We start from the raw sequence: 22,877 nt of genomic DNA, 5'->3' as shown, positions 1-22,877 counted from the left end.
GCATAGCCAGAACTCAGCTCAAGGCCTCAGCTCACCTCAGCTCACCATTGCCCCATTGTCTTCAAGTGAAGGGTGAGTAGGCAGTGAAGTAATTCTCTAGGAAAGCATGACCAATTTCCCTTTCTCCACCTCCCCCTCTCCCTCTGCCCCTCCCCCCAGTCCCCATATATATATATGATCTCCACAAAGCCTTGCTAGCCTGCACATCTTTACTTTTGAAACAGCTTTCATTGCTGGGAGAAGAACCTTGCACCCATGGTTACACCCCTGAGCAGTGAATGGTGAAGGTGCCTGTCCAACTTGCCCCTCCATAAACAGGAGCCAGCCACCCTTGAACAGCAAGCCCTCAAGCATCCCTTGCAGGACCTGAGGTGAGTGATGGGAGATGCAGGAGTACTTTGCTTCGAAGCACTGGCCCGCTTCCTCATCGGGAACTGGAGCCAGGGGGATGGATGAGGAGCTGCATTCTCCACTTTAACACCAAGAAGGATCTGGGCTGGACGGAAGGAAGGCTGGAAGGATTATGAGGCCCAGGGATGCATTTTCAAGAGAGGCTGCAAAGGCTGTGGCGTTTGAAGGAACAGAATGAAAAGGCTCTGAGGGAGACAGTGAGGCACTGAGCTACGTGACTGAGGCTATTGGGTTCTCATCCTGCACCCTCTGGCCCATGTGTTGGCAGTCATTCCGGGGACAGGTCTTCTCCCACCTTCCTGCCCAGGCTAGGGCTGGAAATGAGTGGCTTCAGGTATGAGACCAGTGCCCAGAGTGAGACAGGTCTTAAATGTTTGTGGACCGGAGGGAGGGAGGAAGGAAGGAAGGAAGCAAGGAAGGAAAGCAAAGGGCAAAGAAAGCAGGGAGAAGGAACTCTCTGCACGTGGGTGTGACAAACAGGTAATGGGTTACGGTCCCCAAGCTTGGGGCCCCTTCAGACAGTCATCCACTGGTGCTTTAGTGGGAGGTTTTAAAGGTGATTCACCTGGAAATCTGATTCCTCCCTCTTGTTCAGTTACCTGAAAAGTTAATTCTTCAAGTCAGGGGTGAGTTGGTCAGTTGAGGTGGCAGAGTACTGTCTGGGCCCCTCCCAGTGGGTCAGGACTAATCCCTGGGCTCCCTCATGATGAGGAGTCAGGATGGTCTTCTCCTGGGGGAGGAGAAAAGACCTGCCCAAGGGCGGAGCTCAGAGAAGCAAATGCCTAATTAAGGTCCCTACCCTCCCAAGTTTGGAGGATGTTCGACACATGTTCTTTGGCACTTTAAGCCCTCCCCCCCCATTTCTTCACCCTTCCTGCTTAAATTCTGACTGGCCAGTTGTTGGCTGGAAAGAACTGTCATGGAGCAAGTATGGAGGTGTTGCGTGTGGGGGACGTGGGTAGGCAAGGTGGGGAAGCTCAGAGAGACACGAGACCAGCGGGTACGAGATGGAGGGGCAGAAAGACCTGCGCCCCACCCCAGCAAGGCCACATGTTTGCAATATTCTAAACTGGGAACTTACCCTGGTCTCTGACTTCACATCTGTGTGTCCCTGAAGATGGCCGAGGGAGAGCCAAGGAGCATTCTTCTGGGTATGCTACTGGTGGGGCAGAAGACCTACCTCAGTGGGATGCCTCCCTTTCTTCCAGCAGGATCCTCCTGGTCCTTCCTTTGCTGCAGATGGGCTTTCCAGGGCAGACAACTGCCCTCCTCTGCCTTAGTCTGGTCCTACTTCTCGGGAGCCGGGTGCCAGGGGTCCAGGGCCAAGAGTTCCAGTTTGGACCCTGCCGAGTGGAGGGCGTAGCTCTCCAGGAACTGTGGGAGGCCTTCCGGGCCATGAAGGACATTGTGGTGAGTGAAATGTTGTTCTGGACCCAGCTGCGGGGCTTCCTGTGAGCGCAGGAGACTATTTTATGATTATGGAGCCCTTTGCAACTTGCTAATTATTTTCCTATATGATAACTTTACGAAATCAGAGGCATCACAAGTGCACATTCCCTCTTGCACATGAGGAAACAGAGGCTCAGAAAGATGTGGTCAATCTCTAGGAAAATAAATTAGCCTAACGGGAATAAAGAAGGGGGCCTGATTCATCTGGGTTTCAACTACGTGCAGGGGGGGGGGGGGACATGGGACTCCACCAAGAAGTCGTGGGAACTGCTTTGAGACCGACCCACTGGAGTTTTCACCAACTGCTTTGCCAGGCTCCTGCTAGTCTGTTCCCACCTGCCAAGGCTTTAGTTAATGGTAAAAAGAATGGCTAATGCCAAAGTGGGAGGAGGCAGCTGGTGAAATGTGACCGAGAATTTCTCCGGATCCTGAATGTGACCCAGTACTCACACTGGCAAATGCACTCCTTAAACAATGATTCAGATTTGGGGCAGAAAGAGGGAGCTTAGTGAGGTGGCCTGGGGCAGGGGAGAGTGCTGGACTGGGGACAGGACGCCTAGGTGTGATCTTGACCTCGAAACCAGGCACAAAACCCCTCCCCCATCAGTTTCCTTGTTTGCACATTGAGGAGGTGGGAAAATGAGCTCTAAAGCTCTTTTCTCACAAAGATGCTTTGAATACAGTCTGAGAATTGGAGGATATGGCTGCTTGCAGGGGAAGCTCCAAGGGCAAGAGGCAACTCGGAGGTGCAACTCCCACCCCACACCAACCCCCACAGAATACAGAGGCAAAACCCTGCCCCTAGTCGTTCTTAAACCAAATAGGCTTATTTCCTCCTGACCAAAGGAATCAAACGGGTCCCCCATCAAGTCTTAGAGAGTTCCTGGAATTCCATCTGCCTCTGGGGGTTGAGCTTAGTGATTTCTGTGGCTGGAAACTTGTACCCTCACCCGAGGGGCCACCTCAGCTCAGCCCTTCCTGGGTCCTCCCTTGGTTCCTCTGGCCTCTGAGATCTCAGACTGGATAGATTTGGGGGCCAGCATGTATTTGCAAGGTTGGTTTCTCTGCTGCCCGTCAAGCTGGACACATCTTTTCTTTCTATTCCCAAAGCAAGCTAAGGATAACATCACCAGTGTCCGGCTGCTACGGAAGGAGGTTCTGCAGAACGTCTCGGTAATCAGACACTGGGGAAGGACTATGCCTCTGTCTGGTGCCATATTGGCTTGTCTTCTATGGGTGGTCTAGGGGAGGCTGATAGAGACCACTTCTGCCCAGACTGAGCCTACACAGGACATGGCTGGGCAGTGAGCCAGAGAAGTCAACATCTGGGTCATCACCCTTGCGTCCAGGTTATGTGGGTATGTGTGTGTGGTGGCATGGAGGGTGGTGCGGATTGAGGCTCACAAGCATCTTTCTCCATTTAGCCAGAGTTGCCAGGATTCCACATCTGCTTAGGTCTCATGGGTTCACATTCCTCTTTCTCACCCATTACTGTTGTCCCCTCACCCAGCTAGGCAGTCAGCGAGCACATGTACTGAGCCCTGATCCCTGCAAGGCACTGAACTTCACTCTGGTGCTCAAGGGAGCTCGAGTGCAATCCCTGTGTTCCAGAGTGTAGTTTCCTTTTCTCATTTCTCTTTCCCGTTCTTTCCCTGGACTCTCAACTCTGGACCACCAAGTGTCGGGTGCTTTCCGGGGTCCATCACCCACCCCTGCCCCCCCCACACACACCCCTATCAGAGAGGCCATGTGGTGTAGAGGAAAGAACGTTAAACAGATAGGGAATCAGGATTCCTGGGTCTGTGTCTGCCACTGGCTCCGTGTCTGTCCTCTCTGGGTCTGCTGTTCCTCCAGTCAACCAAAGGTGCCGCTCTGCGTGCCCCCGAAGGCTCCTTCAGATCTAATGTTTATCAGCATCTCGTAGACGATTTCTTTCTCTATGTGCTTATCTTGCCTCTTGTGGCATGTGGGTTGTTCATCCTGGGTCAGGGTGGGGGCAGAGGGCTCGGCTCTGCGGTAACCCAGACCCTCCCCAGGACACTGAGAGCTGCTACCTCCTCCGTGCCCTGCTGAAGTTCTACCTGAATACTGTTTTCAAGAACTATCTGGATAAGGCAGCTGACTCCAGGATCCGGAAGTCATTCTCTACTCTGGCCAACAACTTTTTTGTCATTGCGTCAAAACTACAACCCAGTGTGAGTCGAACAACGCTGTGACTGGGGCCCACGGGAAATGACGTGTTTTGAGAAGACATCTTCCCTCTCCTTCTCCAGTCCTGGCTTTTATTCATGACAGGGATTCGATGTTGTCATGGGAAAGAGGACAGGCTCTGGAATCTGGAACTTGTAGTTCTGGATTCAAGTTCAGGTCTGCTTCTAACCAGCTGGATAACCCTTTGCAAAGCAGTCAGCCTCTCTGAGCTTCGTTTTTCTTACCTATAAAATGTAGATAATCACCCCTACGTGGCCAGATTGCTGTGAAAATGAAAGGAGTCAGCCCCCACAGCCAGTGGGAGTTCAGCAGTGGCTACCTTGAGAATGTGGGATTCAGAGCTGGCCTGGGGGAACCCCTCTGGCATCACTAGGAAGGAGTGGAGGGGGCTTGCCTCTGCTGCTACCCAACCCTTGGCACAATTTTTTTTCTATTATCCAGCAGGAAAAGGAGATGTTTTCTATCAGTGAGAGTGCACGCCGGCGGTTTCTGCTGTTCCAGAGAGCATTTAAGCAGGTAATCAAGGCCAGGATTCGAGAGCTTGCCTATCCACCAGTAGATTAGCCTGAAACATCACACGAGGGTGCCTTGGAGACCTCATGCAGAACCCACTGCAGGTGACTCCACCAGGCGTGCCCCAAAGCCACCTAATTTTGCACAAGCACAGGGATATTTGCATCAATTATCATCTACTTTGCACAAGCTCCACAAAATACATGGTCCATTTTTGTGCCAGTTTTCATATTTTTTTAAAGATTTTATTTATTTATTTGAGAGAGAGAAGGAGAGAGAGAGAGCACATGAGAGAGGGGAGGGTCAGAGGGAGAAGCAGACTCCCCGCCAAGCAGGGAACCTGATGCGGGACTCGATCCCGGGACTCCAGGATCATGACCTGAGCCGAAGGCAGTCGCTTAACCAACTGAGCCACCCAGGCACCCCATGCCAGTTTTCAAATTAAAATGTTTTTCTATTTCCCTACAAGAGGATTTCATTTTAAGGACTTACCCTGTGAAAGTTTTATGAATATTTGAGCTAGGCAGTTGGAGTCTGAGGTGCGCCCCCTACCCCAAACACAAGCTACCTATCTACAGTATTTTCCATAATGTTCAAATGGTCTAGTTTGTGAGGAAAAAAGTATGGGAACATACATTACTGTCTCCCAAATAAAGACAACAAAGAAAATCCAAATTTAATCCGCAGACCCCCTACAAAAAATATGATTTTGATCACTTTTTTGAGGAACAGATATATCATCCTAAAAATAAATGGTGAAGAGTAATCATATACAGAGGAAGGGGGGCAACTGGATCTCAGATTCTTCATCTGCATAGGAGATTCAGGAGGTGGCAAAATCCACCCTGCATTGGGATTCTATAGTTCTTGTTATCAGGAACTCCAGATGCTTTTCCCTTGCTCCTTACCCACTGCTACTCACTGGTCCATTAGTCCTCACTGCCTCCCCCACCCCTGTGAAGGAACAAGTGATGGGTGGGTGCGCTCATCAGAGGCCCTCCCAGAGCTGGTACAGCCAGCTCCAGGAGCGGTGGGTGGGAAGGAAACCGATTCTTGTAGCTAATATGGTAGATCATCAACTCTCCTCTCTCTTTAGTTGGACATACAAGCGGCCCAAACCAAAGCCTTTGGAGAAGTGGACATTCTCTTGACCTGGATGGAGAGATTCTACCAATTCTGAGTGCCGAGACCAGGATACACTTCTTGTCCTCCATGTCATTTCAAACGTGCCGTATCCCTTCCTGTGATGTTCTCTGGGCACTTCACACCCTTGACGATGGATTTCATTCTTGGCTAGGCTTATCCTCAAAGACTTCATTCTTTAAGTGGCCCCAAAGACAGTCATGGAAGGTTCTCTTGGATGCTGTGAATAATCTACAAAGTAGATTTCTGTATTTATTACAACTCTATTTAATTCCTGTCAGTGTTTTAACTGATGCCATATTTATTTGTCAGACTGTAAGTTCTGTGTAGGCAGCAGGGACAGTGCCCATGCTTCTTTTTTACCCTCCACAATGCTTGCACCTGGTGCGGGGCAATGGATGAGTGCTCAGTAAATGCTTCATAAACGGGATTTTTTGTCTGTCTTTGAATGATTGAGGAACAATGAGGGGTGTTGGGATATGAAGTTGTACTTCAGGGCGTAGAAACCATATTGCCATGAGACCTGCAGGAACACAGCATGGTGTTCGGTGGAGGCGAGGGGCATCAGTTTGGAATGTAAGTGACAGGAGATACGACGCAGGCTGAGTGCCCAGCACAAAGCAGGTTTACTACACATTTCATTTCTCCCCATCTTATCCTTACCATCCCTTTTCCTTGGGGCCCTCCTTTCTTATACTACTCATTCTTATGTGCCCCTGGAGAGGGTGCCATTGTCAAGCTGACACGGCCAATGGTGTCATCACACTGCTGTCCAATCTTCAGTGACACTCCCTGCTGATAAGAAGCAGGGAACTCAATTCTGGCAGCCTCTTCTCCCGAAGTGTGGGCAAGTGCCCAGTAAGGCTGAGTTATGCATCCAGGAAAGGTCTTCTTCTGAAGAGCAAGACTGGGTGTTCTTTAGTCTCAAGCTCTGGCTGAACTTTGTAGTTGACTTTAGTCCAAAGATGTAATGTCTGTCTATGCCCTTGCCCAGAAAACTTAAGAGAAGGTATACGTGGGGGGGGGGGGGGGATAGCTCTCCTTTCATGACATAAGTGCCATTGCAGAACACCTGGCCCTCCAAGAAGCCACTTTCCTCCCCTACATTGCCAGAAGTTACCTGGCAGACATGAGGGGGCATTTCTGAATGCAGATAGATGTAACGGTTTGGGGTGGTCAAAACAGAACAACATTAAGTGCACAAATATCAGTGCTAAGCCACGGAAGGAAGATAAAGAGATGATACAGACCATCCTATTTTTAAAAGAGGGGAGACACTGGGGTCAAGGTACTTATGTACATCAAGGGAGAGAGACAGTATAGAAGATTCAGGAATATATACATATAATCACTAACACTAACAAGCATGATTCTGAAAATTTACAACCTTTCATCAAAAAAAAAAAAAATGTCCTTACCATAGGACTCAAGATGAATAGAAGCTCACTAGTGAGAGCCAGCCTCAATATCAGGGCAAAGATGTTGCCAGGGGCATTTCATATCTTCGTCAGAAGGTCCAGGGGCCTTCTATTGGTGTGACGCCCATGGCTGAGAAAGTGTCCCGAAGCAACACCTATGCCTATGCTCCAGCTTGATGCCATGAGTCTAGAGCCAGGGCAGCGAAGACCCTGTGATCAAAGACATTCTGCAAATCCCATGGCTTGGAGAAGCAGGTGGTGCTGGGACAAATGCTCTGCATGCCCAGAGCCCACTTGAAAACCACAGGGGGCTGCAGAGGTGTGCAAGAAGAGCTGCGAGGGGTTACTGAGCTATTCTCAGGAGAGACAGGAACGAGACTTGAGGTTGGCGTGGGAGGTAATGAGGACTCTGAAAACAGAGCAAGTACTGGAAACCAGCAGCTAGACAGGACTCATTGGGACCAAGGTCTGGGCCCAGGGGGACAGCTGGATAGGTGAGTCAGGCAGGGAATATTGACATAGTCATCTGAATCAGTGTCCTCCACTTTGGCAGCAGGTTTGTGGTAGAGACTCACATATTCACAGCTGGTCTTCAGAGATGGGGCATGGAGCCAGAGAGCTTCAGACACCTGGAAACAACCAAAGAAGCATCACTGGATCTGGGGAGGGTGATTTTAGTATCTCTCCAGATAGATTTCCACAGTGGGCAATAGGGGGTATGTGCATGGTTGCTGATTTCTAGAAGGCAAAGACACATAAGTGGCTCAGCCTTGGGCAGTTTCAGGGTGGTGTCTCACCGCAGATAACTGGAAACCACTTCAATCTAACGTGGGCAGGAAGTGCCTTAAATGGGGCTCGGGCTAAAGTCACATGGCTAAGCATGGGTCTGAAGGGGACTCAGCTGCCAGAGGAGTTTCCCCTCTGGGATTAGTTGGTATGACTTGTGGAATAAATATGCATCTTCTTAGGGAGTTATTCAGAAGCAGAGTGAGTCATCCCCTGCACCTCTGTAAGGACTCAGAGAGGCTATGGTGTGGCATAACAGTACATTCCAGGAAGGGGTAGGGAAGAGGAGGAAGGCAGTAGGCCACTTGGCCTCTTCCCCGGAAGGAAACTCATTCAAAGGAGGAAAGGATCACCTGCCTTCAGGATGGGTCAGTTCTTGGGAGGACAGGGCTGTGCCATGATTCCAACACTGCACAATTAGTATAACAACCACCCAAGAAGGCTTCAGCAGGGAGAGTCACCTATTGAAATACAAGTGCCAAGAACTACAAGTCCAACCCCATGAACATAGTAGGCACTCAGGAAGGCTCACTCATGGAAAGGAACTATTACTTTGTGAACTTTACCACAGAGGGAATGAGCTGCAATTTGTTTCAAAAATATATCTCCTACTGCTTGTTACAGTTCATCAGTTAAGAGTAATTTATTCTGCTTGAAAAATCAAGATGCTCCCTATAAAAGCTAAAATATTGAGCTATTAACCATAGACACCTTGTGGTGGACTGGTTCAGTCAAGATTTTTGTCCCTAATAGGGGGAATGAGAGTTTCAAGCAGGGAGGAACAGTAAGATTTGAGCAAGGTACAGGCTCAGCTGAGGGTGTGTGTGGCAGCAGGGAAGTTCAAGAGGAAAGGGCTGGTGGAAAGGTAGATGGTGCTGCTGGACCATACCTACGCCACTGTGAAACTTCTCTAGCAAGCGTGGGTAAGGGCAAGGCCAGGAAGCTGGAGGTGACTGTGGCAGAGCTGTTACTTGTTACTGGGTATCACCGTCCCTTTTTAGCAAGGCACACAATTGTTCAGTTAGGGACTCCATTTCTCAGTCTCCCTTGAAGATAGGTGTGGTTACATGACTAAGTTATGGCCAGCGGGATGTGACTGGAAGGGATGTGTGAAACCTCAGCGTCATGGTCTTAAAGAAGCACCTTTCACTTTCTCTTAAGGGCTGGAATGGAGACATGGTGCTGGTGACTTAGCATTGACGGTGGACCAGGCAGGACTCCAGAGGATAGTAGAGCAACAAGACAGAAGGTGTTTGAGTCCCTGGATGACCTAGTGGCTTTGGCCACCTCTTCCTGGCCCCCTGCTTTAACTTGGGAGGAAAACAGGCTTCCATCTTGTGAACCCTGTGGTTTAGGGTCTGTTGCATTAGCTTCGTCTACACCCTAATTAAAACAAGAACATTCACCACACAGTTTTTTCCTGGTTCCCGAGGCAATAGTAGTAGTAGTTTTTTAACTACTGTGAGCTAATCTAGAGAATAAAATAGTTTCTCTTCTTAATTAGGATAAACAAAAATGAATGGACAGTTTAAATACTTTTTACCCATCTGCCAATGGCCATCCATAGACACAGGAGCTCCCTATGTCCATTCATAGATTTCCAGAGGAATCCTCCTCACCCAAGGGTTGAATCCTATCTACATCTTCACATCTGTCTGCCAAGTCATCCTCTAGGCCAGTCTTACTACCTCCAGCGTTGGGCAAAGTACCTCCTCTGATCCTACAGAGTTTACTAGAAAGTTCTCCCTCATATTAAGGTAAAACTGGGTAGATTCCAATCCCTTAAGACCTCCTGGAAATCGCAGCTCTTTCACATGAAAGTCCTTCCGTGCGGTAGAGTTGCCATCCATCGCCTCTACTGAGCGCCCATTTATCCCACAGTAATGCTTGGCTAGAAGCCAGGTAACGAAGTCTACCACAATTGTTGGGCACTCAGTCCACCGACACCCTCAAAGGAGGAAACTGACACAACCTCTTCCCAGCCTCGGGGCCCAGGAACTGCTGGGAAAGCTGTGCCCTCCGGCCAACGGGAAGCTCCAGGAACGCCCCCCACGCACCCACCCCCGGGCCAAGCCCAGGTGTAGGACCGCCCTTCGGGCCGTGGCTGCCAATCAGGGGCGGGGCGGAGCCTACCTGAGGAGCCGCAAGGGGCGCCGACGCTCGCGGGCGTGGGAGAGGTACCTCCCCGTCACCTAGGGAGACAGGGAGACGGAGGTGAGGGCCTGGCCGCGGTCCGGTCCGCCCCCGCCTCGCCCCGCCCCGCCCCGCCGGAAGCCCTAAGGAGGCGGAGCAGGCGCCGAGGCGCGGGGCGTTTCTGGAGGCGCAGGGCTCGTACACTGCCTCGGCGTCCGCGCAGTTTGCTGCAGCGCGCCCAACGGTCCCTCTCGGCCCTGCCCCCGCCCCGCCCCGCCCCGCCCCGCCCCGCCGGCTGTCCCCCGGCGTGCCCCGCCCCTCCGGCTGTCCCCGCCCCGCCCCGCCCGGCGTCCCAGGTGCCCGGCTCACCCTCCGCGTCCGCCGCCGGATCGCGCCGCGGGCAGGCGCTGTAGATGTTCTGGGAGCGCGGCGGCTGCGACGCGCGGGGCCGATGCAGCGGAGGCCGCTGGGATGCCTCCAGGGCGCGCATCCTCACGGCCGCTCGGCGGACCCGCCTGGAGAGGGCTGCCGCGCACAGCCGCGGGTAAAGAGGAGAAAGGCGTCAGGGGCCTGTGGCCACCGTCCCCGCCCTCGGGTCCCTGTAGGGAAACTACAGGCTCTCTCCTTCCTCGGGGGCTTGGCCGGGGCTGCAGTGGAGGTGCTCTGAATGTATGAGGCACAGCCTTGCCCAACAGTGAAGACCAAAGGGCCGCCCTCCTCGTCCCCATTTCCAGACCGTTGACCCCTCTCCCAAGGTGCTCATGCCCCAGGCTGCTTATCTGAAGCTCCAGGGTTTCCCTTGAGGGGTGGGAGGAAGGAGGTTCCAGCAGTGTCTGAATGCTCACCTTTCCTCCTTTGAATGACCCTTTTCATCAGCAGTCCCAGCAGTGCCAGCAGGATGAGGGCCAGGGTGGTGGGCACCAGGATGTGAAATCCTTGGTCTTCCAACCCAGGCACGGGATCCTGGTGAAAGGCTCTGAGGAAGGAAGGAGAGGGAAGGGAGAGGTCCGTGAGGGAGGGAGGTTTAAGGCAGCACTCCTGAGTAGCCAACATTTTGGAGAAAGCTGAGGTTTGTCCCTTTGTTAACAAAATCCCCCGCCCCCCGCCCCCAAAGAGCCTTGTCTATGGAGTAAGGAAACCTGTATTCAAATTCAGATTCAGCTTTCTACTGGCTGTGTGATCTTGAATCAGTCTCTGAACCTCGCTGAGCCTCATTTCTGAGGAAATGATTATAGTAAAGCCTATTTCACAGAACTGTTCAAGGATGAAACAAAATTGTAGGTATAAAGAAGTGAAAGCACCTAGTCCAAGCAGCAATCAGTAAATGTCAGTTCCCCTTCTGACTGTTTGCATCTCAACTTCTCTACAAGATGAGTGCAAATACGAAACAAGTTCACTTTCTTTTAACTGTGGAAAAGATGTTTCTCTCATGAGGTGCCCTCTGCTTAGGTCTTCCCTCCATTTTCTCTACAGATTAAAATTTTACTTTCCTTAAAGGGTCAGTACATCAGTTCTCTTTTCTTCTGCAATCATGGCAAACTAGAATCAATTTTTTCTCACTGTCCTCAGTTCTTGTGTTTATACAGTTTACAACCCTTATCACAGTCAGACTTGCATTAGTAAGAGAAGACTTGGATATTTCATGTTTTCATCTTTCTTAATTTTTCAGGACAGAGCATAATGCCTGGCAGATAATGGAAACAGAAAATGTTGGTTGAGGGACACCTGGGTGGCACAGTTAAACTTTTGACTCTTGGTTTCAGCTTGGGTCATGATCTCAGGGTTTCACGAGTGAGCCCCCAGACGGCTTCAGCATGGAGTCTGCTTGAGATTATTTCTCCCTCTCTCTGCCCCTCCCGTTTGGGCTCTCTCTAAAATAAATAAATCTTTTAAAAGAAAAAGAGGGGCGCCTGGGTGGCTCAGTCCTTAAGCGTCTGCCTTCAGCTCAGGTCATGATCCCAGGGTCCTGGGATCAAGCCAAGCATCTGGCTCCCTGCTCTGCGGGGAGCCTGCTTCTCCCTCCCCCACTCTCCCTGCTTGTGTTCCTGCTCTTGCTACCTCTCTCTCTGTCAAATAAATAAATGAAATCTTAAAAAAAAATGTTGGTTGAATTGACTTGAATTCTCCACTGGAAGGCTTGTGTAGTCTACTGAACTAGGAATCAGGAGTCCTGGTTCTATTTGAAAACACATAGTTCTCATGACCTCAGTTCCTCATCTATAAAATCCAAATGATGTTGGAGGTCCCTTTCTTCATCAACATGCTTGTCTTTGCTTAGGCAAAATTCATTCCAATTCTTAAAGGTTTTCTTTGGAAGGCTGCTCTAATCCCCTAGTGGTCCACTGCAGCACTTTTCTGGGTGTTCCCCCACCCTTTAGAGCAGTGCTGTCCAGTAGAAATACAATGTTATGTAATTTTAAAATTCCTGGTAGCCACACTGAAAAAGCAAAAGAAAATGGGTGAAACTAACTTGAATAGTTAATAGTTTCGTCGTTAGTTTTATTCTTATTTAGTTCCCCATCAAAGCAGATCTGAGTGAATGCTGAGTGACTTAAAGATTTGGGTCTCATTTCTACAGGATCTCCTGCTGGGACATTGCCAAGTGTAATCTTGTCATTGGACTAATGAGCTAATGTGCTACACTCATAGGTAGTATAGTACACAGTGGCCTAGAGACAAGAAGCGTCTCTGTTGGCAAATGTTGCGGGAAGAGTTCAGTGGAACCTCTAACTTTAGTCTAATTGCCTGACCTCTAGCCCATCCTGGATGGTGGAGACCCCTTACCTCTGCCTATGAAGCCTGGTGTGGTAGTTGTAGCTGGCTGTCTGGGGCCTAAGCAGCCTCTCCGGAGCTGAGGTCTTTGAGGCTGTGGTGGATGGCAGGAAGGTTGGGGGCTTGGCAGCTGCTACTGAAGATGCCCTGGAAACTCGAAGGTGATGAGAGATTGGGGTGGTGGGGGAGGAGTGGACTTCTGGAGGGACCTCCGTCCTTTCAGCTGGTGTGGTAACTGCAGGAGATAACAGAAAAAAGTGAATTTTTCTATACACTCTAGTCTCTAGCAGGATTGGGTCACCCTCTCTTTCCTGAACACACTCTTTCCCTTTACCTAGACTCTGTACTTGCAGTCCTCGTGGCCTGAAATGCTTTCTTAGCATGTCCTCTACACCTAGTGAATTCTCTATATATTTGCTTCAAAATGCCATTTCCTCCAGGAAGCCTTCTCTGATTTCCTGGGCAGAAGAGCTTGCCCTCCTCTGAGCATGGAGAAAACCCTGTTTATAATTCCATCCCCATGCTGCTTTATGCTGTATTTCTGTGCTTGTCTATTCTCCTCTAGCCCACACCCATCAGTCACAACCTTGAGTATATGGTACACTCAGTTACACTATCCCTCTTGGCACCCAGCAATGTCCTGTGGTGTAACAATTGTTCGATTAATGTATCTACCTCACAAGATAGATGTGAGGATGTGATGGAAATATTGCATGTCAAAATGCATTTAAAACAGGAAAAGGATATAGGAAAGTAAAGGTACCATAAGTATAATCATCAGTCTTTTTATTGCAAAATAGAATTGTTAAAATCACTGTATTCCAGCAAATGTAGACAGCCTTATGGGGAAAAGCAGGCATAAGGACCTCTGGCTGGAAAAGGTCTGCCCAGTCTTGGTTTCCACAAGTCATTCATAAAAAAGCTTAAGATTTCTTTGTGAATGGAGCACAACCCTCATTACTTGTGGTGCCACCTGGTGGTGATGTGTAAGTGCTGCAATTAGTGCCAAGTCAACAAGGCTTTAGGATGGGCTTGAAGGACAAAGGATGCTAATCTCAGGGAGGTACCCTCTCCCAACACAGGGAAATACACATCTGAGACTCAGCTGTGCTCTGCCAACCATTCAATGAACTGAACACATCCCCCCTCCTCCACTGTCACAATGCCACATCATCTCTCCCACCTCCTGCCCTGCCCTAGCTTTGGTGAACTGACCTTTAGGTATGAATTCAAAAGAACTGTCATGCACAGGCATCTGGAGCCAAGGGGGCATCGGCATGTGTGGAAATCGATGAAGCCAAGGTGGAGGCTCGGGCATCGGCTCCTCTTCCCAGAATGGCTCATACTCTATGGAGGCAAGGGGAATACACTGGTGGACACTAAGAGCAGACTGAGACCAGGGGAAGGGATGTTGGTAGGAGTTAAATTGACCTAGCCAGGGTGGATGGCAGCCAGGGGATGAGAACAGGGTCCACCAGGAAGAGCAGAACAAGAAATGGGCTGAGACTTCCCCGAAATAAATATTCTTTCACCTTCACTCAGTCAACCTTTGCACTAGCCACCACAGGGATTCTAGGCTGTGGGATTAGTGCTGCATTTGAGTTAGGAAGTCAGTGGAGGAATGGAGAAAGGTGGGATTCGGGAGAAGACATACGGAAAGGATCTGATTATAAAGTACCAAGTTTGGCCTACAGATGTGGCTTGAAAAATGACTGTCTTTCCTTTAAAGTTATCCCTGCTATTTCTCATGGGACAACTATGTAGGACAATTATGTCCCTTTGCTTCTAATTTCCGCCTGTCTCAGAGCCTCTCCTCAATCTTAAACCCCCACTCCCCTCAGGCCTTGGGTAGGATGGACACAGTACAACACAAGAAGAGTGCTTATCTTGTTCCTTTCAAATGGTTTGGACAGGAAATTTGGGGGACTGTGAGGTTTCAACTATGTAAATCCCACTGATCTTTGGACTGGCTAACATGGCAATGGCATGAGAGTCTGGAGGACTGCTATAGTTCAGTGGTTGTCCCAGCCTTCCCGGGTGGAGACATTTGCTGGGTGCACTGAGCCTGGGGCACCTACCATTGTAGACAGTCAGCGTGACTAGTTGGGTCTTGCCTCGGTCTGTGTTCATGCCTGTCCCACAGGCATAGACTCCACTGTCACCCTTGGCCAGCTCTGTCACCTCTACTAGGAACAAATTCTTATCTGGACAAGGCTTCAGGGTGACGCGGTGCTTGTATTCTTCCTTGACAAAGTTCTTGTTGGACACCACGGTGGCACATCCTCCAGATTCGGCCATTTCCCGGCACAGATAGAGCCTCATATGCATTTGAGGAAGCGGACACTCAATGGTAACGGATCCACCCAGCATTCCCTCCATCTTTACTTCGGGGAGGATCCTCAGAGCCCCAGCCACTGCAGGGAGAGGGAGTTAATATAGAGGAAGCCCCATTCCCAACCACATCCCCTACTCCAGCCCTATTTCCAGCCCAGGCCCCAGCCCAGCCTCACACCCATTCCTAGCTCCAGACCCATCTCCATCATCAGACCAAGCCTCAGCCGGCCCTCAGCCTCGGCTCTCTCCTGCTCTCTAGAGCTGGCCTCATCCTCCGCCTGTTCTCATCCCTAACCCTATGTATGTCCTCAGCCCACTCTATGCCCTGGTCCCTTTGGCCGGAGCCTGGCTCCCAGCCAGACCTCTCCCAGCCTAAGCCTTAACATAACCTTCAACCTCATTCAAACCCAAACCTATAAGATCCCAGACACCAACCCCCTAAGAATATAGCCAAACTACAGCCCCATGCCAAGGAGAGATGTTATGCCATAGTGACTCCAAACAGCACATGGCGCCCAAGTGACTTCAGTGTGGTGTTGGGAGGCACAGTGCGATTCTGCCGCAAGAGGTTTTCTGTCTAGTTTTGTTTTCCTCAGATCCACTCAGCCAAATCGACTGTTCACCCTTGGTTTCATTTGTTAAATTATTAAACAACAACAACAACAACAACAAAACTCAAGCATCTATTGAATGCCTTTCATGTGGCAGGAAGGTAGCTGGCATCCCTCCATGCACAGAATGAATCATTTAGTGGGCTGTACAAATGGCCAGTCACTATAGCCCCAGCACAGTGTAATGAGCCCCACCACGGAGATACACAGCGTTCCTTGGAAGCAGTGAGCGGAGACACCAGGTCCATGTTGTTGCAGAGGGATGGTGTAGTTTGAAGAAGGGTTTCTGGAAGAAATGATGTCTCAGTTGTGACCTGAAAGACTGGGCGTGGAAGGCAGCTGAGAGAATGATGACCGTCTTCACTGGAGTAGGGAACACAGATGGAAGCCAAGGGTGTGTGTGAGTGTGCGTACATGTGTGCACAGGTGTGTGCACGTTGTATGTATGTGGGGGAGGGTGTGAAGCATGGGGGAATACATCGTTCATGAGTCCCTGAAATCAAAAAGCTTATGTTGTGGCTGAGAGAAGACAGGTCTAATGCAGTAGAGTCAGCTGGAAGAGAGGGTAAGTCTAAGTAAGATTAAATATCAACTAAGTGGGTCCCAATAAGTGTCCACTTTTTCTGGGAAGAGGGGCATAGGGTGAAATGTGTGTGTTGGAGTGGGGCCAGGGCACTTGGATGCCAGAGGAAAGACTCTTCCAGGCAGTGAGTACAGCCCCCAAAGAGGCCAGCAGAGGAGAGAGAACATGGAATGTTCATGGGGCAGAGAGGAGTTGACGAATTTCTTGAAATTCATTCACTGGCCACACATTAAGAATAGCTCCAAAGAGTTTAGTAGGATGAGGAGAGTCAAGGAAAGAAGCAGGGCTTGAGGTTTCTGGATGAGCAGAGAGAGCTGGGGAGAACATTCTGGAGAGAGGGGGGAGTGTGGATAACAGTGAAGAGGTTGAAGCAACCCTGGGAGTGTGAGGTGGGGAAGAGGGGCAGGAAGGGAAGCAGTTACAGGAGCGTGTTCGAATCTAAGAGCGTAGCTGGTGTTAAATGGCAAGGAGAAGCAGGGGGGCCAGCCAGACCCATAATATCTGCCATGAGGACCCTCACACAAGTAATCTAAGCTGTTGGAAACTGAGGTGTGTGAGACAGCCTCATGACTAGAACATGGCAATGGAAGGGCGACCCATTCCAAAGAGAAAGACCTGATCAAGGGGGTGGGGGAATTACCCTGTGTGACCAGACATCCCACACCTGTGTGTGAGGCCCAGCACCTGCCAGTGAACATGTATTTTTGGACCAACCCAGCCAGAAAGGAGAGCGAATGCTGCTTTCCCAAGAGCGAGATGCTACAATGTGGGCGGTGGCAAGAAAGAGCCTAGGGGGGGCCATCACCTATTCAGACACCTCCAGTGACCTCACTCTGCTCAGGGATGAGCTTCTGGAAAAGCCTTGGCTTACCCAGATCCTCTGTTATGGGCTGCATGTTTGTGTCCCGCCAGAATTCATGGTTTGAAGCCCTAACCTTTAATGTGATGGTAGTAGGAGGTGGGGCCTTTGGGAAGTAATCAGGGTTAGATGAGGTTAGTGGAGCTCTCATAACGGGATCAGTGTCCTCATTCCCTCCGTGGACACAAGAAGAGGCCGTGTGAGCACCCAAGGAGATGGCAGCTGTCTGTCTGCCAGGAAGAGGACCCTGACCAAGGGCAATATTTGCTGGCACCTTGATCTTGGGCTTCTAGTTTCCAGGACTGTGAAAAATGAATATCTATTGTTTAAGTCACACTGTCTATGGTTTTTTATTGAAACAGCCAGAACAGACTAAAGCATCCTTACTGTGCAAACTCTGAATGGATGAAACGCAAGAAAAACTGCTGGATACACTGAGCGCTGGTCCCAGGGAAGCACAAGTTGGTGAGATGTGAAATGACCAGACCCCAGCTCTCCTTGGAGTTCATAGTAGCTTCTAACCCACACCCAAAGCCTAGAAAAGCAGATTTCCCAAAGAGAGAAAAGACAGACATAATCTCCTGGTTTCGAACTTATGCACAGGGGCACCTGGGTGGCTCAGTCGATTAAGCATCTGCCTTCGGCTTGGGTCATCATCTCAGGGTCCTGGGATTGAGCCCTGCATCAGGCTCCCTGCTCAGTGGGGAGTCTGCTTCTCCCTCTGCACCTACACCGCCCCCCCCGCTCGTTCTCTCTCTTTTTCTCTCATAAATGAATGAATGAATGAATCAATCAATCAATCAGTCAATAAAATCTTTAAAAAGATAGAGCTTATGCACAGTGTGCATAAGATTCATTTTGGAGGAACTTACTCGGCTGCAGATGACCTGATCTTCCCTTTTGTCATGGTGGTTACATCTATCTAGGGTGGGGCCTGTGGAGTTGGATTTTAAAATAAACATCCTAGGTGCCCTTGAATTTTTGCAATTCTGAACTATATAGCTATATTTCCAAATGATTCTGGGAACTAACGGGAGGGGTGGAAGAGATGACTAAAGGACCCCCCCCCTGCTTAAAATTGGTATTTTAGAGAGGCTACTCAGTAAGCGACATTGATCTCTAAGTTGGTGACTTGCTTGTTAGCGGTGATAGTAGGGGACAGGGATATATGTGCTTTAAAAAGTCACTCTCAACATATAATTGGATACAAATATATAATATTATAAATAGATATAAATTATATATATAAATTATAAATAAATATAAAAATATATTTTTGGAGCATGGGGAAAAAAAACACATAATTTCCATGATGAAAAATATGGTAAATGCCCACAAGGCCTTGGCTGGAGCCGTGCTCTGGAGATAGACTTTGGATTTTGTGTAGCCATGGTTTTCCAGGTGATGAGAGCCCTGTCAACTCAAGTTGCAGCAGAATTATGTCTGGAAGAGGAAGTTGGCCTGAGATTTTTATGTTTGTCAGATGGAGTGTGACTTTTTAAAAAAGGATGAGAAACGTCCAACTCAACTTCCCACCCCCACATATGCCAACAGGTGTGTGTGGGCTGGCCATCTGCTCTTTGTCCTGTCACAAGGAATGGAGTGTCCCCATATGTGGACCATAAGGAAGAGCACAGAGGACACTAGGGGAAGGAAGGGAAAGCTGAAGGGGGGAATCGGAGGGGGAGACGAACCATGACAGACTGTGGACTCTGGGAAACACACTGAGGGTTTCGGAGGGGAGGTGGGTAGGGGGATGGGTTAGCCTGGTGATGGGTATTAAGGAGGGCACGTGTTGTCATGAGCACTGGGTGTTATACCCAAACAATGAATCATGGAACACCACATCAAAAACTAATGATGTAATGTATGGTGACTAACATAACATAATTAAAAAAAAAAAAAAAAAAAAGGAATGGAGAGTCCCTTCTCCTCCCAAAAGCCAGTCCCTCCTCCTGTGTCCCGAGTCCATCCTGGTACAGCTGTCCCTTTCTCCTCCCTGTGCAATTGGTCTCTTCTTTGCTGGCATTGCCGTGGTTTTACACACCTGCTCTGATATTGCCCATGTTGAAAAAGCCCTCTGTTTACTTTTTGCCTCCCCTCAGCTGCCACCCCTCTTCTGTTCTCTTTCTCAAACGAGTCATCATGATCATGGAATCCACTTCCACACCTCCCACTTCCTCTTCCTCTTCCACCTACACCTGTCAGAATTTTGTCTCCAACATTCAACTAGAACTGTTGGTCCAGGTCAGCAAAAGTTTCCTTTTTTTCCCCAAATTTCCTTTTTTCCCCAAATCTTCCTTACATTTGGTGTCTTTGTCTTCATTTATTTGCCTCTTGGCAGCATTAGAGGGAACTGAGCCCTCCCACCTTGAAAGGCTAATGGTCTGTGGCTTTCCCTGACACCACACTCTCAATGACTGCTTCTTTTCAATTTCCTTACTTTCTTCTCCTTCTCTATCCAACTCGCAATGTTGGGCTGCCCCAGAGCCTGGAACTTGGACCGGTTCTCTTCTTGGTCTTCCCTTACTCTCCCCACACTAGCTCATTTACGCCCATGGCTGTAATGCCAACTCTATGTAGATTTCACCAGGACTTTTATCGCCAGTCTTGTCTGTACCTCTGAGCTCTAGAATCGCCTTTCTGATATCTCCACTTGGACTCTACTTGAATGTCTAAGATGTATTTCAAACTTACAATAGCAAAAAAAATAGACAAACAACAACAACAAAAGAATTCTTGATTTCTCTTCCAAAACTTATTCCTTCTAAGCTCTTCCTGTTTCAGATTACACCAGCATCTATCCAACTGCTGAAGTCCAAAACTCATTCCCATATTATATTAAAAAATCAAGAATAAATTTTAAGTGTGTGTGTGTGCGTGTGTGTGCGTGCATGCGCATGCATGGGCTGGGTCACAACAACAAGTGTATGTATTATTATTTTGGGGGTCAAGGTAAAAAAAAGATTTGAAAGCCTATACCATGTAATACTGCCTTGCTTTATTATGGAACTTCATCTAGGGCTCCAGGTAACGTGGTCTATGGCTGGGGCCCCATGCACTGGTTCCTGGGAACCAGGACCACCCCAACATTTTTACAACCTGAGGCAGAAATACAAATAAAGGCCCAAATATCATATGTCTAAGTATTTTAAAGTTATAAATCAAACGAATGAACTGTCTTGGCAAATTCACATACTTCTTAGATGTCCACTCTAAATCATTTCTATGTGGAAAGAATGTTCCCCACATCCCTAGTCTCTGTCCCATCTCCCTTCTTTTCTCATCCCTGTCTCCTGCCCACACCACAAGAGTCCTGGTATGTCCATGACAGATAACCCAGCTTCTATGTATTAGCTCCGCTCATATCATTCCAGACGGTCACCTGTGGCCACTCTTCTATAGAATTACAATACTAGGATACAAGACCCAGGAAAGAGGTTCACACAGTCATTAAAAGTGGGCCCAGAGTCATTTGGACAGGGAACTTGAGGTCTAGAAGAGGGGACTTGTGTGGGGGCTTGAGGTGGACAATCTCCTTGGGTCTGTGAACTCCTCACCCTGTGGGGAAGGTCACAAACGGAGAAGGATGGGACCCAGAGCAGGGATTCCTCTGGCCCAGCTAGAAGGGTGGTATTGCTCAGGACAGACTTTAGCGGTACAATTTAAGTACCCCTCACTCCTAGAGATCTTCTACCCCTACCCAACCCCTCTCTCCTCTCAGGCCTAAGTTTAGTTACCCATCCACTGTGTTCACATAAGTCCTACTACCTCTCACCGAGTCTGACATTTCAGTTACCTCTTACAGAGTCTGACATTTCATTAAAGCTGCATTTCCTTGGACTTTTATGACTTTTTAATCTTCAACTCAACAAATATTTGACTTTCTTCCGTATTCAGGCTATCAGGAAGAAAGCAAATATGAATTAAAAATAATTTTGACCCTCAAGGAGCTTATCATTTAATTAACAAAATGAAGGGAATATATGCCAAGTCACAATATAAAGCAGAATGAGGTCACCTATGGCGATGCAGAAGATGGGCTCTGGAAAGAGTTATAAGAAGGAGGTGGAGGCCGAGGTAGACTTTGAAGGATAAAAGGTGGAGGTGAGAGGAAGGATGATCCTAGCAGAAAGAGTGGCATGAGGGAGAACATGGTGGCAAAAAGGTGTAGCACATGTTCAAGCAGGAGTCCTCTTTGGCTGGAGGTTAGGGAAGTTCAGGGGAGTGTGGTAAGCTCAGAGAATAAAAGGGGAGCACAAGGGACGAGTTTGTAGGCAGTGGGAGCCTTTGAAGTTTGCTGGGAAGGGCGATCCTATGGTTAGAGTCAAGCATTAGAAAGAGTAATCTGGAGCTGCAGGTGGGTCAGGTTGGAGGAAGTGGGAACGATAGTTATGGGATGACTGTGTGTTCTCTTCCTTTCCATTCCCTCTGTTAACCTCTCTAGTAGAGACTGCCACTGTTGTTCATTCTGGTAATACTAATCCAGAAACTACAAGAATTGGCCATTGATTGGGTCAAAGTCTGGATGGGGATAAATGGGAAGAGGTGGTAAAAAAAAAAAAAGAAAACATTCTGCATTCTGCAGCTGATATCAGAGATAGTTAAGATGGATGGAGTACCTGATTTGATGGGAACCAATGAGGAAATTGAAGTAAGGTATTAGGCATGTTGCACTTCAGATCTTGGTGGGATATTGAAGCGGGGGTTCCCAGAAGACAGCTGTAAATTGAGATATGGAACTTGGGAAATGGATTAGGGTTACTGAATGGATGAGGGAGTCTTCATTTAAAATTGAAGTTGAAAATCAGCAGTGAAAGAGACCCAAAGAAAGAGAAGAGAATGTAGAGGTAGGAAGAAAGGAATTTGGAGGCACTTGCTTTAAGATCCCCCATTACCAGGCTAATATGTCTAGGAGAGGTGACACCTTCAGCCCTCATGAGTCAACACCTGAGCCCCCCATTGGAGATGTGTCTGGAGTGGAGAGAGGGGCACTAGCAGAGAGTGGGGAGGGCCTCCCAAACTTCACATGGTCTCCATCCTTATCCTGCCCTAGGTACCGGCCTGCAACTAAATCCATCCAGGAACAGCAGAGCTAGAGATGGTCCGCAACTCCCCTACCTGTGGCCATTTCGAACCTCGTAAGATGTGCGGGGTGTTTTCTTATGGCACTTACCTGGCAGGAAGCAAAGTGACCAAAGCCAGAGGTCCATGTTTCCTTCCAGAGGAAGGTCCCATCCACAAGCCCCTGGAGACGGGAGCAGAGAGACCCACTGCTCACCCAGGAAACCTTCACAATCTGGAGCTTGAAAGAGATTTCTGGCCCCACAGGGAGCGAGGCTTGAAAATGAGGAAATGACAACTTGTCTTGTTTGCTAACTAGTCTTAGACGAAAAAAGAAAATACCAGCAAACCACAGCGGAAGTTAGGAATTAAGAAAACATGTTGTGTTGAGTACGAATGGGTCACCAGGGTTCAAAGGGCTTCTAGGCAGCTCCTAAAAACTATTAGAAACTCTCAGGCATGATATTTCTTTGCCTTAGGCACCTTTTCTTGGAGGGTCCTCCATGCTTTATGTATGTTCATTAACTTCTGAGCCAGAGTCACTTGCTTTATCCCTGCCTTCAGGACAAAAGAGACTTATCGCCAATTTT

General features: G+C 48.9%; 2 protein-coding genes across 3 annotated transcripts; one reads left to right on the top strand and one right to left on the bottom strand.

The window, feature by feature from the left end:
- Positions 1-234: 234 nt before the first annotated feature.
- Positions 235-5,764, top strand: IL24 (interleukin 24). The gene is made up of 6 exons (XM_073884605.1): positions 235-371; positions 1,623-1,821; positions 2,971-3,033; positions 3,897-4,055; positions 4,513-4,587; positions 5,681-5,764. Exons 2-6 carry the CDS (start codon positions 1,651-1,653, stop codon positions 5,762-5,764), a joined length of 552 nt encoding a protein of 183 aa, XP_073740706.1. The 5' UTR covers positions 235-371; positions 1,623-1,650.
- Positions 4,808-22,587, bottom strand: FCMR (Fc mu receptor). Of its 2 annotated transcripts, XM_073884604.1 has the most exons (9): positions 22,400-22,586; positions 21,023-21,124; positions 14,915-15,250; positions 14,052-14,183; positions 12,849-13,071; positions 10,910-11,040; positions 10,434-10,589; positions 10,065-10,123; positions 4,808-7,774 (listed from the first exon to the last, which is right to left on the bottom strand). In XM_073884604.1, exons 2-9 carry the CDS (start codon positions 21,039-21,041, stop codon positions 7,598-7,600), a joined length of 1,233 nt encoding a protein of 410 aa, XP_073740705.1. In that variant the 5' UTR covers positions 21,042-21,124; positions 22,400-22,586; the 3' UTR covers positions 4,808-7,597. The 2 variants fall into 2 exon arrangements, with proteins under 2 accessions (XP_073740705.1, XP_025710862.1); XM_025855077.2 differs by lacking the exon at positions 21,023-21,124 and having other exon boundaries at positions 22,400-22,587.
- Positions 22,588-22,877: the final 290 nt, after the last annotated feature.

The sequence above is a fragment of the Callorhinus ursinus genome, unplaced genomic scaffold, assembly GCF_003265705.2.
Source record: "Callorhinus ursinus isolate GAN/ISIS: 27379988/994484 unplaced genomic scaffold, GSC_fseal_2.0 scaffold57, whole genome shotgun sequence".
Lineage (NCBI taxonomy): Eukaryota > Metazoa > Chordata > Mammalia > Carnivora > Otariidae > Callorhinus > Callorhinus ursinus.
The sequence above is the reverse complement of the archived record's forward strand: the minus strand, read 5'-3'. Positions and strand labels throughout refer to the sequence as shown.